At 40.4% G+C, this 19,789-nt stretch overlaps 1 protein-coding gene across 4 annotated transcripts; it reads right to left on the bottom strand.

Annotated features, from left to right (window-relative positions):
• znf652 (zinc finger protein 652) lies at positions 1 to 18,442 on the bottom strand. Of its 4 annotated transcripts, none has more exons than XM_062439192.1 (6): positions 18,394 to 18,442; positions 12,336 to 13,875; positions 9,506 to 9,653; positions 8,569 to 8,684; positions 5,623 to 5,767; positions 1 to 3,647 (listed from the first exon to the last, which is right to left on the bottom strand). In XM_062439192.1, exons 2-6 carry the CDS (start codon positions 13,371 to 13,373, stop codon positions 3,028 to 3,030), a joined length of 2,067 nt encoding a protein of 688 aa, XP_062295176.1. In that variant the 5' UTR covers positions 13,374 to 13,875; positions 18,394 to 18,442; the 3' UTR covers positions 1 to 3,027. The 4 variants fall into 4 exon arrangements, with proteins under 4 accessions (XP_062295176.1, XP_062295175.1, XP_062295177.1 ...); XM_062439191.1 differs by lacking the exon at positions 18,394 to 18,442 and adding an exon at positions 18,257 to 18,385; XM_062439193.1 differs by lacking the exon at positions 18,394 to 18,442 and adding an exon at positions 18,244 to 18,352.
• Positions 18,443 to 19,789: the final 1,347 nt, after the last annotated feature.

Below are 19,789 nucleotides of genomic sequence, written 5' to 3' on the forward strand. Positions count from 1 at the left end.
TTGTTTTTACTTCTCAAAGTTAGCAGTCAGTTAAATGTACATTATCAAAAAAGGCCCAACTTTTTTCACTTCTCCTCAATCTCCAGATAACATACAAAAAAAGACAAACCAGGACATTATAAAGCTGCACATTTTGTACCAGATACAATAATAAAATACGCAATGCTACATTAAGTGGTTAGAAATACAAAGGGGAAAAAGTATATTGATTTTTAAAACATCTTTAAAGAATATACAATGTTATTTTTTTTTCCTTAACTAGCCAAGAATTTTAGTAGAAAGTGCATTCTATATAACAAAGAAAGGAGGAGGAGAACTATTTGGCAAAAAGAGGACATGACAGAGAGGAAAACTCCATGAGCAAACATAACAGAAGAATGTATTTCAGACATAGCTTGGAGGGGCTAGTGTAAAGTCACCAAAGCAGGAAGTAAATATTTTTCCACTTTGAGGGAAGGTCCATGTCGGAGCAAAAAGTGTATTTCTTTTGAAAAATAGGAAATATAATTTACGCACATACTTTACAGAAATGTCCTTCGTTTGCTATGGTCCCTTCCACACTACCCACCTCCGCCTGGGATTCTCCTCCTTTCCTTGCCTAAAAACATCCACTCAAAAGTAATCACCTCCACCCCCCCACCCCCACACCCTCCCATGCAGCCACAAAACTGCACTCTGTTCCACAATGCATTGTCAGTCCCTCCCTTCCCTGCGCCTCACCCACGCAGCAGTAAAGTGCAGAGAATACACACAAAATGAAAAGGCTTTACAAAAAAAAAAAAGACAAGACAAAAGATCCATACTGCAAAAAAAAAAAAAAAAAATGCTGAAGCACAGCAGTGAACCCGAAGGGACAAGATGATAAGAAAATAATGCAGCGGTATTAAGACCCACAGAAATGGCAGGATAATTTGCAGGTCTCAAATCAAAGAAGATTACCTACAGAGATTAACCATTTCAGAAAGAATACCGTTAAAGCGGTAGAAAAAGAAGAAGGGGGGGGGGGGTCGTGTTAAAATTTACTGCTATTGTCCATCTCATCTCAGATATCCCCAAATACAAATATATTGGGGCACGCTGTGTAAAAGCAGCTTTTGGTACAAGAGCACTGGGGACAACCAGACAGACAGACAGGTAGAGACTAATGCATGCACGCTTTCTGTCCACTCTCTCTCTCTCTCTCACACACACACACACACACATCTGATAACTCTCAGACTGGGTGAAGGGCTAACAACCAAGCAACAACCCCAAATTCATGCCAAGTACTTGCCAACCATTTCTGCTTCTATTAAACAAATAACATTCACACCATCGGCTGTTACATTTATAAATGTAATTTCTTGCGCTGACTTAGATCACATGTATGCTTATCTATATAATAATTCCAAGTATTAGAAGTTGTATGACCACTGCTTTTTTTTTTTTATCCTGACAGTTCTATATACTAAACACCAGTATATCTATTACTACAGAACCATTCATTAGCTTAAAACTGAGCAAATTAATCAGAGAACATAAAAAAAAAGAAAATAAACGAAACATATGAATGACTCATCAGCCATCATTCTGCGTAGGCAACATTCAACAGGTTTAGACACGCGTTTGCCTGTGTGGATCAAAGTATGTCAGAAAATGTTTAAACTTTACATTACAACAACTCCCCACACCAAACAGTGGAATATAGGCTGAGAGGAATATGCATAATTGCCTGTTAAGAACTGTGATGAAAAAGGTCCCAGGTGTGTATACTGTGTGTGTCAAATGACCTTTAACATGGTAACCCGTATCATTTCGACAGCAGCGAAGGGAGGTGGGGTAAAATCCTGATGGGGCCATGTGTCTGGCCCCTCACAGTGGCAGTATTTGACAGTCATCTGTTATCTAAAAGCATCTATTGACCAACAGTACTGAAAGCTGAGGTTGCACTGATCACAGTAAGTAAATCAGTGGCCGTATGGTCTTTGTCTTTTGTGTGTGAGTGTGTGTATGTGTGTGTGTGCTTGAGTAAGTGTGATGGTGTGAGTGCCTAGAGCATGTCCTGCATAACATGAGTTTGTTGAGCACAAAATATGTAGTCAAACCTTAAACCCCTTGTAGAAAAACCAGGCTGGCAAGACATGTTCTGTACGACACAATACATTGTTATTTTGTAATATTACACTTTTGTAAATCAAATGGATAAGCAAAATTAAGAAATATTTCATGTACTGGAATGGAAAGCACCATTAAACCAAGATATGAATCTCAGACTATGTCTAGATTCAGCTAACCATTTACAAAACCTTTGTTTCCCCCCAATGTTCTTTACAACCCCCCCACCCCCCTCCCCTCCATACTGTAACCTATGGCACTGTGTCTTGCACTACTGCTGTTGCCCCTCTGACAGAAAGCCACAGCTTTGGCCTTAGGACAGAGGAAGGCTCAGGTAGAACCAGTTACAACATTCATTAAACATTTCTGTGTGGCCCCCAGCTTTGCAGTACAATAAGGAGGACAGGTTGAGTATTGCTATGGGGAGGACCAGCACATAAAGCAAAAGTCCTGACCAATGTGCAACCACAAGTCAACTGGACATTAAGGAGGAAAGTTCAATGACACTGATCTTTGATGATCAATGAAGCCCAGGTAATACATACATTGACTTCCATCAGCAGCTTTTGATGAAAAAGAGATACTTTACACCAATCAATGTACAGATAGAGAACTCACAGGAGGAATAATTTTGTGTAGATTTCCTAAGAAAAAGTTCAAGAAAAAAAAACTCTAGAGGTTCTAAAATTTTTGTCAGTTGACCAGGGTTTTTAAGTAGGTTTAGTACTTAAATACTGTGTGCACTGAGGGCTTATCAGTCTGAATCTTTCACACATACACAAGTGTGCATGTTTAGCTTGACTTATTTAAATCTGTTTGAGAGAAGCACCCCACTCACTGGGGGCCTTGCAACTTAGAGAGACTGAGGCAGGACTATGGGAAGAGGAGGAACAAGGCGCAGTTTGGTGTGGGTCTGCAGACTTGGAGCACAGTTCAGTGGTGTTGTGGGGCTCCAGGACCCTTGTCAGAAGGGGCCATGTGGTGCAGGTAGCTGTTGTCCTCGTGCCCACAGTGGTTTAGGGGCTCACTCTTGAAAAGGGCTGGGGGAGGGGGCAAGTGGGAGACTGGGGGCCCGGCCAGGTGGTGGTGGGGGTGAGCTGGGGCATGTTGGGGTGTGTTTGAGAGGTGTTGCTGGGTTGTTGGGGGGTGGGGATGATGGTGAGAGGGGGTTGAGTGGAGCTGCACATGGGAGAATGTGTGTCCGACAGGAGCTCGAGGAGGCATGGGTCCTCCTGATGGGCTGAGACCCAGCGGTGCTGAAGTGGTGGCCGGGGTGGCAGCTGAGGGGCCGGGGCCGGAGGAGGAGGAGGAGGAGAAGGTGTTGGCAAAGATGCGGACAGGCACAGGTGGGCCGCTGGTCTGCAGGACCACAGGGCTGGTGACCCGGAAACACTTCTCTTTGTGTGCTTTGAGCATGTTGGAGAAGCGGAAGCGCTGTCCGCACACCTCGCAGGGATAGGGCTTCTCCCCGGTGTGGGTGCGACGGTGGCGCTTCATGTTGGGCCGGCTGGTGAAGCTCTTGCCGCAGATCTCACAAATGAAAGGCTTCTCTCCTGTACAGATTCAGGAAATAAAAGACTGATGTGTGACAGAAACACGGACTCTATTAATCAACAAAAAGATTGCGGCTACACAGAGAAAACAATAATGATGTATCAAACTCAAATCTTCAAAGTCAAATGTGATGGTTTCAAAATTTAAAATTACCAACTGATTAAAGCTCTCCAAACGATAGTTAATTTCCCCTCTGTAAACAATTTCTCTAAACAGAGAGCAACAGTTCTCTTTTAACATGTATTATCAGAGCGGGATACCAGACCAAAAATGGCGCTTATTCAGTCTTATAAGAATTGCTCAGCTGGCGCATACACCAAAAAGAGTTTTTAGCTCCTGGGTTTACTTCCACGTTATCAGTAGTGTTTCTCCTGCTGGTTCCCGCTCAGCTTATAAGACTTACATTGACATGACATCACCAATTTTTAAACCACTTTTCTCAGCTGGAGGTAAGTTTTACAAATATAAAACCTCCATGGATGAAAAATTAATAATAGAAAGAGTCGTAAATCGATCTTGTCTGCTGGTCAAGGTATCCTGTCAACTGTTTTACAGACGTCTCTTTTACAGTGATGGTCTATGGGGAAAAATGCTTTTTGGGCTGCAGGAGGATATTTTGCTGCAATAACGCGAGTGACCATTGGGAAAAATTGGCTGATAGCTGAGCGGTGGCGCATACATCCAATGAGTGACACCATAAGTGTCACTTCTTCACTCAGTCAGGGACAGACTTTTGCATTTATAGGGCTGGCCTTGCTGTTGCAGTCCAGTCAAATATGCTAATAAATTCCAATCTTGAATTGAGGGTCTTTGCCATCAACCCACCCACTCTGCAGGAAGCTATTACGATTCACACTCTGAGGAGAGGAGATGTGAAAGTGAACAACAGCAGCTCCGTTGGAATGCCACTCTCATTAACCTCCCTCCATGGAGCCACTGAATGTGCCTGCTACCACCCACACAGACATCTATTAACAGGCTGCTGAAGGGCTCTCCAAATGCCTTATTCTGCCATGTTATGTGTGAAGCTCCTCCAAACCATCTGAATATCAAAAAGGTGACAACTAATGTGTTAGTCTTCTTTAACTGCTACTTTACACTCACAACTATTTATGAAACATTGTTGTGCAGTGAACTAAACATTGAGAGTTTGTGTTTCACATGTGTGCAGTCTATTACAGGGCACAACCGGGTGTGTCTCCTCCGGGCAGGAGGCTAAATTGGTTGCTAGCAGCAGCGAGTGGAAAGGGGAGCATAATTACACATCACAAATAGAAACGTGAAGGCCAATGGAGAGCTGTGTGTCCACCCACGACAGGCATGACTGGAGAAAAACAGTGAAGGATGTACGAGCTTCTCTGTTAGGTTTGGTCTTAGAAATAGCAATGCAGCAGGGACAGAAAATCAGAGGGATGTAATACAGCATGTGTCTGGGTAGTCATTAAAAGCCACAATATACACAAAGATCTTCTTGATGTTGAAGGTCCCTCTCATTACAAAAACTGGGCGAAGTCTCCATGTTCGTGCCACTATAATGTTCATCCTGGCAACATCCCATTTGTTTCCTTTTTTAGTGAGTGTATGGAGACTGGCTGGCTTGCTGACTGACTGTCTGGGAACATGTTTTCTGCCAAACTTTTCCTTTAAAAATATTTCTGAATTTGCTGCAAAGTCATTTAGGCTCTTTTCGTGCATTCCTTTTCACATTTCTGTCTGAAGAACTGTGAAGATCAAGCAAAGTAGGCCAATAAAAGATTTAAAAAATGACCGATTGACGCAGCAATGAAATTTACACCTAGGTTCCTGCAGTTGAAAAAACAGGTAAAGCTTCTGGGTTTCTAAAAAGCTTCACATTTCCCTTCAAAAGCTCCTGCAGTCAAAAAGCGATTTAAAGCTAAAAGAAACTTCTTGAGATCCCTAAACACTGCCACAGTCGGTCTCTGTGAGTTTCAGTGCAGACACGTAATTTCTTACCTGTGTGTGTTTTCATGTGCTCATCAAAATACTGTTTCATGTTGAAGTCTTTGCCACACCATTGGCACATGAACTGCTTGTGTCCGATGTGAATGCTCATGTGAGAGCGCAGCTGGTACTTGTATTGGAACCGCTCGTCGCAGTTCTGCAGGAGAGACAACAGAGGCGTTAAGATAACAGACACCAGCCAAGTCAATACACAGAAACACTCACAAGTGCACACATCCAAACTCTGAATTAGGCCAAACATCTTTCACATACTCCCTTTTTCCTCTTTTGATTCTATGTTGTTGAAAGTGGTTTAAAATAAGGAATTTTTCCTTTTTACAATTTTTAAATGATCCATCAGTGGTTGAGAGATTGACTCATGATCTATTACTGTGTTTTCTTTAGAAAGTTAAAACTAAAAATACCACCTCCCAGTTGTGTGCCTCCGCCAACCAGTCAAGCTGCAGTTTCCATCCGTTTCTGTCCAGACTCATAGTATTTGTAGTGAAGACTTTAAAGGATGCTATCACTACACTGACATTTTTCAGTGAATAACTTCCAGTATTAAACATGCTGTTTTCACTTAGAGACCTTTTATATTATAAAATGTCACCACTTTATCTTTTTATCAAATTAGATATTTGTGTGAAACTTTGTCATAACTAGTGTATGAATTTTTATGTTATGTTTAAAAACATGTTTTGTGAGGTCACAGTGACCTTGACCTCTGAGCACCAAAATTTAATCAGTGCTTTCTTTAGTCCAAGTGGAGGTTTGTGCCAAATTTGAAGAACTTCCCTCAAGGCGTTCCTGACATATCGTGTTCATGAGAATGGGACGGTCAGACAACCTGAAAACATAACGCCTCTGGCTGTGGCTGTCGCTGACGTGGAGGCACAAAAAAGTACATGTGTATAAATTATGTGACCCCATTCACAGCTGTACCACACTCTGCATGAACTACTTCACATGAACATGAAAAACCAGGTTACTAGAGCAGGTCAGGTAAGCCATGGAAGTGACATTACACAAGTTATTTCAATAACATTATTTAGTCTTAGTCACATTTAACCATTTATGATCATTTTATATGAAGCCAAGAAATCTGTTTTTCCCAGAAATCTAGCCATATTAACAAAGTTTCTCTTAAAATATATCCTGATGAATGAAACTGTTTCTTATTTATATATATATACCCACACGCACATAACTTTTCTGAATTCAGGTTTCTGCAGCGAGCCAACAATAACCAGATTATTTGGGTGTATGTTTGCATTATGAGGCTTTATTGGTCAGGTCTTTTCCTGAATTTTCAATGACACCACCTGGCTAAATAAACGTCTCAAACACCAACCCTAAAAAAAAAATCCAAAAAATCAAACACTTTACATCTGGTACTTCAGTATAGGTTCACTGTGGAGAATGGCACATACATTACATACTCCTATAATACGCATGTAATCACATGTTACAGTGTAGGACGGCCTCAAACATTTAATTAGAGCAGCTCCACCCATACACACATGTTCCCTGTGTGCCGTCTAGTCAAGTGGTTGGATATTTAAAAAGGCCTTGGGTGGGAGTAAAGCACCCCATCTGTCAACCACCTCTGAATTTATGAGTTTAGACAGATAAGATAATAAACTAACACTGCTAAAATGAAATAATCTGGGAAATGTTGAAACACAATGTGACAAAATGTACTCATGAACAGGGTCACTTAGAGCTACAAAAAAAAGGAACATTTTGTTCTACATTGATATTATGGTTCCAGTTAATTTGTGAACGTTGTGTTTGTGTGGTTTGCTAATATTTGACATGGCTTGGTTGTATTTAACTCCAGTGACATAACAGTCAAATGAATATTCAAAATACCCCCCCTTTGGAAGACAGCAACTGAATAAAACTATTTTTGGTTGGTCACAAACCACATAAGCACAGATGCTTCTCTGCTCAAACTAATGAGTGAACACAACCCTTGAGGCTTCTTTTGAGGCAAACAAGGGCAAATTCATCAAAACTGTAACCTTCAGTCACTCCTAGCAAACAACCAACCGTGCTCCAAGAGTACTGACTTCAGTTCAAAACAAACATGTTATAAAAGACTGGTTTAAAAAGAAAATAGAAAAAAGAAAAACAATCAACAAAGATGACTTTTGGGCGTGCGTGTGTGTGCCTTTATGAAAATATGTAACGCACACCATCATTCCTGTATGTCAACACTGTTTAGGTTCATACATATTTGTTCAAGTGCAGATTGATGTCTGTTTGGAGCAGCAAAGTAAATTAAACAATGACTGCAGGAAGAAAAACTCATCATTCAACTGTGGAATTTAGGCTGCTTTAGAAATGCATCAGTCACAGTTAAAAAAAAAAAAAAGAAGAAGAAAAGGCCCTGTCTGTCTCTCCCTCTGTGTTACGTGGATGACCTTTCACATGGCAACACATACTTCAACAGCAGCAGCATGTGAAGAGGTAATGCGAGAGAGAGAAAAAAAAAAAAGGGAAAACAAGCCCCATTCAGCATTAAAATGTCCTGTAGGGCATCCAATAACAAGTGGATAGCACCAAATACCAGTACACTTAAACTAAAAACCCAGAGCATGGATTGATAGATGACTCTTAAAGCCATATTCAGAATTTGCAGGGATGTTTTATATCATATTCACACTGGTTGGCACGGATGTAACACATGCATATATGATCGTATTGGAGGACTAACTTCCCTAACACTACTGTAGTTTCATCCCAGGTGAGAAAAACCTGTTCTCCAGTTTTATAGCTTAGCTCAAGTGTATTTTGTCTGTGCAGAATATTGTCAGTCTGGCTGCAGTTGTGTCACATTCTGCTGTCTGTTGTGATCTGCAAACTGTCTCGACTAGATCTCACTCCTGTCTTGATTTATTTGAATACAGAATGTCATGTCTGAACGGGGGGCCCCCGACACGATCGTCTTACCTCACAACGGAAGGGTTTCTCTCCAGAGTGCTGGAGCGAGTGAACTTTTAAAGACATGCTGCGTTTGAACGACTTCCCACATGTCTCACAGGTAAACGGCATGTCCTTAGTGTGAGCTGGGTTTTAGGGGAAGAGATGGATGGAAAAAGAAAGAGGAAAAACAATCATGAGCCAACAATTTACACCAGATTAGCTCATATCCCTTGTTTCAAATGGAGTAGTTACTTCAAAGGGAGGATATACCAAACTAGACTGGAACTGGATGATATTTTTACCAATCTGTAGCCACAGTGTCAACTCTATTACGCCTTGAAAGACAAACTGTGGTCAGCTCTGAGCCTACACATGTAAAATGAAATGGAAAAAGATACTTTATTGATCCTTCACAGCAAATTACTTGGTTACGGCAGCTACATCCAGTCAAGACAGCCACAAATAGCGTAAAACACATCTCTAACTATCCACAGGAAACACTAAAAATAATTAGTAAAATACCCAAAATATATATATATTCAATAAATAATTCAATACTTAGTGTGCAAAAAGTGCCAGAAAAGTGAACTGAAGTATCTAAACAGAAATACAAGATATGAAAAAAACCCAGCTAAAAAACCTATGTACATGGCACAGAGTCGAACATAAACCACAGACATTATACATCTTCATTTGTCCAGTTTATCAACTACCATCACATAAATTTACAGTATCTGCATCAATGTGTGGAAAATATCTGGAAAGGAAGCACTGCTGTTTAAAAATACTGCACAAAGCACCTTTAAGAGCAACTGTCAGGTGTACAGTCAGGTAATACAACCATGAAAACTATGTACATTAAGAAACATTGAATTGAGAGCTATATGATGGCTCACATTCCAGCTGTGAGATACTTGAGTTATGCAGCTCAACAGGAACTGTGTGAACGAGCTTCTCCACTTACCAACCATGTGCTTACGGACGTGAGCCATAGTGTAGAACTTCTTCTCACAGATTTCACATGAGAACTTCTTCTCCGCGTAGCCGTGAACGATCTTAATGTGCTCATGCAGTGACCACAGCTTCTTAAAGGACTTGTTGCAGGAGACACACTGGAAAAGCAGAGTTAAAAAAAAAGAAGAAAAAAAAACAAAACACAGAAATTAAGCTTTTGTTGTTGATAAATATCATGAGCAACAAAAATGATAGTTCCCATTTGTCATATTTTAAATGTTTCATTATACTCCAGCGCCCTCTGCTGGGAAAAACACACAATGGATCCAGTTTCCTTAAGTCCTTCTGATGGCAGTCATAGGATCAAACAGTTAAGCCTGTTCACTTATCAGTGTCAACCTTGATTCATTCAAAAGTATTCATCCTGCTTTGACCTTTTCAAACTTGAAATTTGATCACAGTGGATGTAATTAAATCAAAGATCAAAAGAAAAATACTCTTAACTTAAAGGTAAAATGCATACCTTTAACAAAATGATTGATTTCATAAGTTTGGCATCTTTAAATGTATATTAAGTTGAAGCACCTTAGACAGTAATTACCACTTTAAATCTGTGTGGACTTGTCTGTATCGGCTCAAAATGTGCTCACAAAACTGAACACATTTTCAAGTGGGGTCTCCTGTCTTGCTTTGTTGCTGGCTTTAAGTCTCAGCCTTTATTTCACAGACTGCAGACCCCCGAGGGCACCAACATATAAAACACAACACCAAATCATTTGATATGATGGATCCATTTTGGTCTTGCCAGATGACAAGAATCCTCTACTTTGTTTTAGGATCTTACACATGCCCTCTAGCAAATATTGGCCAAGCTATCATGTGAGCTTTTCAGTGTCTTCCTCTTTTCTGGTTCAATAAAAGCAACGACTGGTGAGGCAGCAGGGGAACAGCTGTTTGGACTCTTTCAGAATTGCCACAGGCCTGTTGGTGGCCTCACTAGTACTTTTATCACACAGTCACTTATTTTAGAAAATAACCTTACTGTAGTTTGGGGGTTGTTTTATTTTATTTCATACACATTTCTTATATCTTACCATTGACTGATCTTTATCTGTTTTTTTAGTATGTTCCTTTATCTTTATAATATAGTTTTTACCAGTAAATTGACTAATCAGCTGTAAGTGTTTTCTTATACTTGAGTGTTTAACCTGAAAATCTCTGAATGTCTTGGCAATATTAATAAAAAATAAAAATCACTCATATATTTTTTCATAAACTATTTCTTATACCACACTCTCAATAGTTTACATTGAGCAGTAAATGGAGTATTTTGAGGAAATATACTTCACACTTAAGATTTCAGACCATAAAATGGCAAATGGTAAATACAGGATATGATCTGAGTCGTAGGAGTGAATACTTATTGGTGTGCAATTATTCAGTGTTTAATATACATTTAGGTGAATATCTAAATATCAGATGAAACACCTTATATCCTATACAGAGGGCTGTAGCCCATAACGAACATATGGGAAATACATTTTTCCTTTTTTGTTTGTACATTTTTAAAATATATATATTTATGAAAAAATGTCTCTAATGTAAAGATAATACATGAGGGGGGAAAAAAAACTGTGAGTGGTTTGTGTCTTGGCACCAGGGGGAGACATATCATCGAGGAGAGAATATAGGATATTGCATTTTGTATTTGTATTGTTTCATAAGACGGGTTTCTTTATTTAAACCACAGCGTGACACAGTGTGTAAATCCTAAATGTTTCACACGGATATTTTCTCTCCGGATCAAAAACCCTCTGAGACTTTTCAGTGCCAATATACTTGCCTGACTGAAATGGACTGCTATGGTAATGCATTTCACATATGTCCTATATGGGCTACAGTCCTCTTTTTTTAGGATATTATGTGTTTTTATTACACATACAAAATTGATATGGCTGTTCATTGTATCATGTTATCTCATACTTGTTTTTTTGTTGTTTCCTGTTAATACTTGTCTGACGAAGACCTCAGATATATATATTATATATTATATTTTCTATATTTTTTGGAGTGAATATTCTAACAGAGACAAACAAATTCTGGCAGCAGCAACACATTTCAGAGCTTTAACTTCCTGGCCTCATTTGCTTTCACCAGCTGGGAAAAGGTAAAATACAGTTTTTTTTTTCATAAAGTACCTTAAGATGCAAATCAAGCTGAGCTAAAAGGGGCTAAATTAAGCTATTGAAAACCACTGTTTTAGAGAACTGAAACCAAATTGGACCCACTTATGAAATGTCATTAATTACAACAGATGGACATGTTTTCTACATTTTGGGTCTGGGTCTGTGCAAGGCTCTGTTTTCAATTTTCAGTCTATTAAATTCAAGATATAATTACTGTATCCTGTTGTGAAGAAATAATAATAATTCACAACTGGAAAATATAAATTATTAATATTAAGTGTTATTTTGGTTACAGATATTTTATATACTGAACGAGTTTCTTTGACCACAAGCAAAATTAACTTTACCTATCACGTACACCACAAGCTCATTATCAGAATTTTAAATTTAGCTCAAACATTACAGGAAATGCAGTTAAATGTTTTTAAATTTTGACTGCACCCTATACAAATACTACACTTGAACACCATGTGAGTGTATAAAAGCACCAGAATTAATATAAAAGTATCTAAATGTGTTTAGGTGACTAAAGCTCTTATGTAACATTATATAAACTCTATAAATCACTACCATTCAAAATAAAAAGTGTGTTTGTGAGAGTAATTACAGCGACATGATTGAAGATGTGGTGAACGTGTGGTGAGGTTTGTTTACCTGGATGTTCTTCTCACAGTCAGTCTGCTGGTGTAAGGCCAGCTCACTCTCCAGGACAAACTTTTTGCCGCACTTGTCACAAATCTGCATCCGTCTGTGTGTGACGTTCATGTGCTTCTCCAGATACCAGCGCGTGTTGAACACTCGGGGGCACTTTTCACATGCCAGCATCTCCTTCTCCTCCACATCGGTTTTCCCTCCTGCGGTCGTGGTCGTGGAGCCGGCAGATGACGGGGCGGACCTCGCTGATCGGCGCTTCCTTTTCGTAGGCTCGATGCGCGTCCGTCGCCCCCTGGTGGTCATTCCAGACGTGGCGGTGCTCAGAGTTGTTCGGAGGCTTTTCCTCCGCGGCTGGCTGGGAGCCACTGTGCTACTAGCGCCCCGACGGGCCCTCTTTGCCCTCGTTCTACGACTTTCAATCTCATCTTCCTCATCGTCTTCCTCCTCTTCTTCACCGGGGCTGTCCTCTTCTTCTTCTTCCTCCTCTTCTTCCTCCTCCTCCTCCTCCTCGTCATCGTCCTCGTCGCTGCCAGCTCTCTCAGAGTCATCTGCTGCGGTTCCAGTTTTGTTGTCCCCCTTGGATACATGAAGGGTCTGATTGTTCAGGTTAACTTCGACGATGATCTGCTCGCGCTTGAAGCCCTCCTCCTCGCCCTCTTCTTCCTCGTCTTCATCATCGTCTTCAGTGTCATCAGAGGTGCCTTCGTTGCCGGCCTGGGAACCCTGTGTGCCCAACTCCTGCCCTGCTCCTCCCTCTCTGAAATACTGCTGATGCTGCTGTGGAGTCACATGTTGAGTGGGCAACAGACCAATGTTCAGATCACCCATGTTTGTCTTGGTTGCCATTTTATTGTCCACTAACACAGAATAAGGCTTGCCACCTACCTCCCTCCTATGAAGCTTGCCCGTCAGGTCCAGATCTGTGTTAGGGGGGTGAAAATAGGACTGGGACACCTGTGCCCTGCGTCCTTCCTCCTGTGACATCCCGCCAAGGCTAGGGACGGAAACCTCTTCCTTGAGGCTCTGGCAGGATTTCATGAAGAGGGCGATGGAATGGAGGGATGGAGTCGGTGGGAGCTCAAGGCAACAGATATGAGCAACTGGTTTAGTGCTCAGGTACTCGCCCACTCTAGAAGGAGGGGTAGGGGCACCACACCAATCCCCCACCCTCCTTCTACCGAGGAGACAGGAAGGAGGGGATGAGGTGAAATATGGTCAACCTGATTCAAAGAGAGCATCCATGCTGTCCAAGGTAGGAAATGAAGTTGGAAAGACATACAATCTGTTCCAAGTGTTGTTCCATATACTTAAAAGTCAGACACCGAAAATCAAAGCCTCAGTGTCTTTGATGCCAACATTTGAAGTTAAATTCCTCTCGAGTTATTATGAGATGCGGGGAGCTCTCAGATTCAGTTTCTCTGAAGGCTGCGGTCCGGCAGGGTGCCAGCGTCTTCAAACTGCAGCACAGGTGTAGACGAACTGAGCGCCCGACACAGGACTGCCGTAGAAACTAGTGTATCTTGCTTGATGAGCCATTTACCTGTGAGATGAGACGCAGAAAGAACAAAGAAATATAGATTAGAAAAAGGCGCTCTTCCGCTTCACTAGAGAGTCTGTGAACTGAAACTACAGCCAAATTGTGATGTTTTCAAAACTACACGCCACATTTGCCCACAAATGTTTCAGTGTTGTGTGTAGAAGTTGAAACCACAGCCTTCATAAATGAATGTCTGTGGATTCAATTTCAAATACTAGTCATCAAATACAAAGTACTCTATAAATTCCTAAACTCTTATACTAAATCTAACTATAACATTTCATACAATATAATGTTTCCTTAAGCTATAACAGAAGACAGAATGAAGTCTTTAAGAAGCATTTGGCAAGAAAACATATTTAACAGCTCAATGTCAGTTTCAGTGGACAATACTAAACAAATAAAAGATGCAGTAACTATACTTCCTCTACAATCTTAAAACTTGACTAGTAAATTTCAACAATATTCAAAAATTGCTTCACTCAAAAACTTTCTATAACCAAAGTAATTATTAACCCCTTTACAGTATAACACTGGGTGAGATTACCAATTTTAAAAAATGATGCTTTCTAGAAACACAAAGCCATACTAACTTAAATAGAAAAGCACTGATTAAATACAAGATTACATAGTTTTAAAACAACACACACCGACATGCACACACCTCCCCATTGACTGCAACATAGTGTAACCGCAACTCAGGAGCATGTATTGCAAATGCAACCACAGGAAACTGTATTTCAACTTTTCATTGAAGCCCCATGCACTACGCCGTTTGGAACCTTCGATAGTATCATAATATTTGTTCACATAAATGATGCAAAAGACGGTATTAAAACAGACATCAGTTTTCTTAGGGGTTATTGCTTTTATGGCTATATTTTCCTGACTTTTGCATACAGTACCGACAGTTGGTTGACCTCAGACAACCTTACACGGTTCTCACCATAATGACTATGCAGCAGGGCGGGTTGTTCACTAGAAAACCTCCCTGAGACAGAAGCAAAAAACACATTTCCTTTCTTGGAGACAGCAAACAACCTCGCTTCTGTGTCTTCACAAACGTCTTATGCTTCATTTCTTTTTCATCAAAACGACACCCCACCGTCTACAAAGACAAAATAAATAGGCTGAGAGGGACTTTCATATTCAAAAACACACCCCACCCCAATAACGGCAACTACTTTGTTTGTTCTAATTTTTCATTTACAGCAATGATTAACATGAAAGGTTAGTCGGAGAGAAAAACAAAAGAACAAGAAAGGAGGGGATCACATGAGATATCTTGAGTACAGAGCTACACGATTATTAAAAACATATTTTGACAGGGATCACAATCATTAATGACAATTATTTTATTTAAGTTCAGCATCAAAAAGCAAATATTTTCCCATCATTGTGTCACCTATAAAATGTTGTTTAATTCATGTTTTTACCAGTATTACAGGTCTTATTAATGAGGGTTCAATTGCAACTAGTTCACATAGAACAGACGCTGCATGAAGCTAAAAAAGAAAAAGCTGTCTTAGGAGACTTAAATAGATTTTACTCTCTATCATATTTGACTTTGTTCATCACTCATCATCATCACTTTTTAATGATCCATGTATTTGAATAATTTGAGCTAAATCTGGACAGATTCTCAATTAACTGCTGTAACCTCTCTCTGTAAACCAAAATCTAGCTTTTCTCGTCCCTCCTGTAACTTCATCTTTGGTATATTGCAATAAAAAGCACAACATAATTCAGGCACTTGTGAGCACATCCATGCACTTATAAAAGCCAAACATTTATTTTTCTATGCTGTACCCTGTTTGGCAAGCACAAGTGAAAGCAATTCATGTAGAATTTGACAATCCTCACACAGACACACCTGTCTTCCTGTGCATGTTGACTCTGATCCTTTCTGAGAATTGGACAGCAGCTCTGAGAGCATTAAGACCACACGGGGAGGGCGAGCTCAGCGCTGAACGGAGCAACTCAACTCACATGGCTGTCTTAGACACAAAGCCTAATAGATTATCCCGCGTCTGGATGACAGAGGAATATAAATTGCATGAGAAACCACTGCCTGAACCTGACTTAACGTGCAATCAGCCGTTTTCATCTTCTTTTAAGCACATATGTTACAATAAGTGTTTAAGGTCTTGAGAGATTATGTCAAAAAGTGCTAAATTCACTGCCAAAAAGTGCTAAAAAACAAACCCAAAAAACGCACATGTGCAAATAAACAGCGTAGTTATGTAACCCGTATTGGGCAAAATCCTTCTACTCGCTTATCATTATCAATGATGAGTCATTTCAGAGTTTCACTCAGTGAAATATTGCAGTCCTTTGATGTGGGAATCAAGTAGAGCGAAGACTTCTCAATATCACGGGTAATTACTCTACACAATCACCTTCTCAGATCGGGAGGTCAAACCTTTTGGAATGATGATTATTTGTGACTGCCTTTTTCTTTTAAAAGTTTGGACGGCTTTCAAATATGAACTTTGCACCCTGACAAAAAAAAGGGAAAAAAAGAAGAAAAAAGGACATCAATGAATGTCTCTCTGACAGCCCATTTCAGTAATCCAAAGCATTACTAATGGTCAGTACAACTTGCCCAGAAATCAAAGTTTGTTCAACAGTAACCAATTTACAGCCTTCCTCAATCAAGCTTCAGAGACATGAAGTGAAACCAAAAACTCATTTCATATAGGGTAAGCCACAAAGCCAGTAAACACCGGATAGATGCTACTGTGGCTTAAGATTTGAATGACACAGGATGGCAGCTTTACAGCGAAGTCGCTATACAACACTTAAACCAAACGGCACTTTAAATATTGCAAGTGTTCACAAGTGCTTGGCTGAAGTGTTACAGTGAGGCAGATGAGACCTCTGGAGCAGTCAAAAAATGCGTCACGTTTACTCCTTATTATGCAGCAGTTGCTCCCTCAAATCCATGCTCCCTTCTCAAGTCTAGACTTTAATGAGCTTTCCCTTTTGCAGCTTGGAGAGGACCGTGTGAGGGTTCACATTCCTCACTCTGTCCAAACTCATAAGACCTTAACCAGCTCACTGTGTGGTGCACTGCAGGGGTGCTCCATGCCTCTGTAGGTATTTGGCCTTCATGTCCAAAAATCAGGTCATAGATCAGTGCCTAGAGGTTTTTCTTTCTTTTTTTGGTCTGGTAAAAGTCATCTGAGGTATCACAGAAAAGTATTATGTCACACAACTCTCTCAATACCTAAGCATTTGTACTGTCATCACTTCAAAAACACAGAAAGAGAGACACTGACAGCAAAGACTGACAGATGACAGGGTCCACTGTTCACTACTGGGATATCTCTATTACAAAGAGGGGGAGATAAGATGCAGGCTCTTTTGTCAAAAATCTGATTATGCCTGCAAATAAATACATTTAAAAGAAAAAAGCATGATTGAAGTACAAACAAATCTCAAAAGTTACCAGCTACAGCTCTTGCAAAGTGATGCCAAATCATAGGGTGTGCAATGAAACAAGCAAACACTATAAACAATAGGAAGAACAAGGCCCTTAACATTTCTATTTCTGACATACAAGGTGCGAAACCACCTCTACACATATTTTTTGGGAAGTATGGACGAGATATGATGCAGCAGCAGCTACTTTCTGGTTTTAAATAGGGGCTAACTTACGTCTAGCAAGACGACACAACCATTTCGGCTACAGGAGCTTGTAGCTTAGGCTGTAGTGTTTATAAAGCATATACAGGGTTAAAACTTAAAAGGTAACACTCAACGCCGAACAGCTCTAACACTGCAGGCCTGGCCAACTTCAGGCTACTTTAGCTTGCTAGCAATACTCCATAGGTACTAACCTGCACACACACACATGACAAGCTAACTCGGCTACATTAGCCCAAGGTGCAGCCACAGTGGATATTTTAGTCCAGCTAAGGCTCCTCGGCATGAAGAACCAATCATAACACCATGCACAAGCAACACCAATCTTAACCATAGTATTTGCTGACATGTATTAGCTTACAACAAATGCAGTACTTTCACTTTTTTGTTTTAAAAAACCCCCAACCCGCCCAGGAATGGGGCTAGTTAGCTCACACAGCTAACATTAACAGCAGATATTTTAGCATCAACACTTAAATGTCGACACTCTGTGAGATAAGTGTGGCAGCTATGAAACCGCACTGGAGCTACACATGAACAAAAGCCGATGTGACGCTTTGTTATCATTGTATCTTGTAGCGTTGTCGTGCACAATGAGGAGATAAAAAAAAAAAAAAGAAAGACACCCGCTTTCCTATAACAAAACCCCCCCACAAGACTGCTGTACTGACAAACCCACTCAACTCGACACTGTCACAAAGTCAGTGCTAGCCTGCAGCTCACCGACATTTCTCACCGTAGCTTCGGCCACCGGCTACCGGCGGACACGCACACGCTTCCCCCGGCGGCTGCCACGCTTGTCATACATGTAAGTGCATTAAAAATTAAGTTACACAGCAAAACATTTTGGTGTCGGGGGTTTTGCTGGCTTACCTCCGTCGAGAGCGACCTCCTCCTCCTCCTCCTCCTCCTTGCGTTCGTGCAATCAGAGTTGCACAGATTCACTTCTCTCGCTCGTCTGTGCATTTAAAAAAAGGGCAACGGGACTGCTCCATTTGTGCAAAATAATAATAAATAAATACACTGTAAGAAGGAGATTATGTTGACTTGTGGGTGTGCGTTAGTGGGCTGCGGAGATAGGCTACCTGCGCACCGGCGTCCTCAGCCCCGCTACGTGGCCCGGCCAAGCTCCTGCGCGCACACTGCCGTCCCGCGCTCATCCCAGGCATTCAGGCCGCTGTCTGGGCAGGCGCGCCCCGGCGTGTCTGGGTCTCCTCTCCAAAACCAGACGACGCGCGCACAAGCACAAGAAACCCTTGGTTAATGGAATAATAATAGGCATGTGTACATTATTTCATCCTTGATTGATGAAATTATTATGAGAAGACCCACAGGAGTGTTTATCCTCTCAAAGGAGGATCTTAAGACTAATGAATTATCTACTCTTCATCCCAAAGACAACTTTATTTATACAGCAAATTTCATACCAAGTCAATTCAAAGTACATAACTACATAACAATAAACACAACTACCTACTATAGGCATGTGTACATTATTTCACCCTTTGATTGATGAAATAATAATGAGAAGACCCACGGGAGTGTTTATCCTCTCAAAGGAGGATCTTAAGACTAATTAATAGATCCTGTTTTATCTACTCTTCATCCCAAAGACAACTTTATTTATACAGCAAATTTCACTCCAGGGCAATTCAAAGTACATAACTTCATAACAACAAAAAATCACTACCTACTATAGGCATGTCTACATTATTTCATCCGTGAGTGATGAAATAATAATAATGAGAAGACCCACAGGAGTGTTTATCCTCATAAGGAGGATCCTAAGACTAATGAATTGATCCTATTTTACCATCTACTCTTGATCTCAAAGGCTCAAAGGATCTCAATTTTATTTATACAGCAAATTTCATACCAGGGTAATTCAAAGTATATAACCACATAACAACATACATATCCACCTACTACATACAGGCACATGTAGAGAGGGTTAACATTTTAACATTTTTACCCTTAAATTACTCATCACTTCTTGCACTCTTTACTTTTAGCATCCTGTTTACATTTCACAGAAACAATTTCACTTGTATATAGGCTGGTAATTCCTTGTGTATATTTCTGAAGATTGTTGTGTTGTCTGAGCACATTTAGAGACACTAAACCAAATTCCTTGTATGTGTAAACTTACTTGGCCAATGAAGGTGCTTCTACGTCTGAGAGAGAGATTAGATGTATCTTTATTGAAGTTAAATAAATCTGCAATATATAAATGTGCAATATGCAGAAGTTCCTGAGGTTATGAACATGT

The sequence above is a fragment of the Scomber scombrus genome, chromosome 18, assembly GCF_963691925.1.
Source record: "Scomber scombrus chromosome 18, fScoSco1.1, whole genome shotgun sequence".
NCBI lineage: Eukaryota > Metazoa > Chordata > Actinopteri > Scombriformes > Scombridae > Scomber > Scomber scombrus.

What these genes read in the sequence shown, in the direction of transcription:
- znf652 (XM_062439192.1), bottom strand. Translation starts at nt 13,373, where the DNA reads ATGAAATCCTGCCAGAGCCTCAAGGAAGAGGTTTCCGTCCCTAGCCTT. An exon ending in AGAAACCCTTCCGTTGTGAG is followed by an intron (nt 5,768 to 8,568) that starts GTAAGACGATCG and finishes TCTCTCCTGCAG; the next exon opens with AACTGCGACGAGCGGTTCCA. An exon ending in GCACATGAAAACACACACAG is followed by an intron (nt 3,648 to 5,622) that starts GTAAGAAATTAC and finishes GAATCTGTACAG; the next exon opens with GAGAGAAGCCTTTCATTTGT.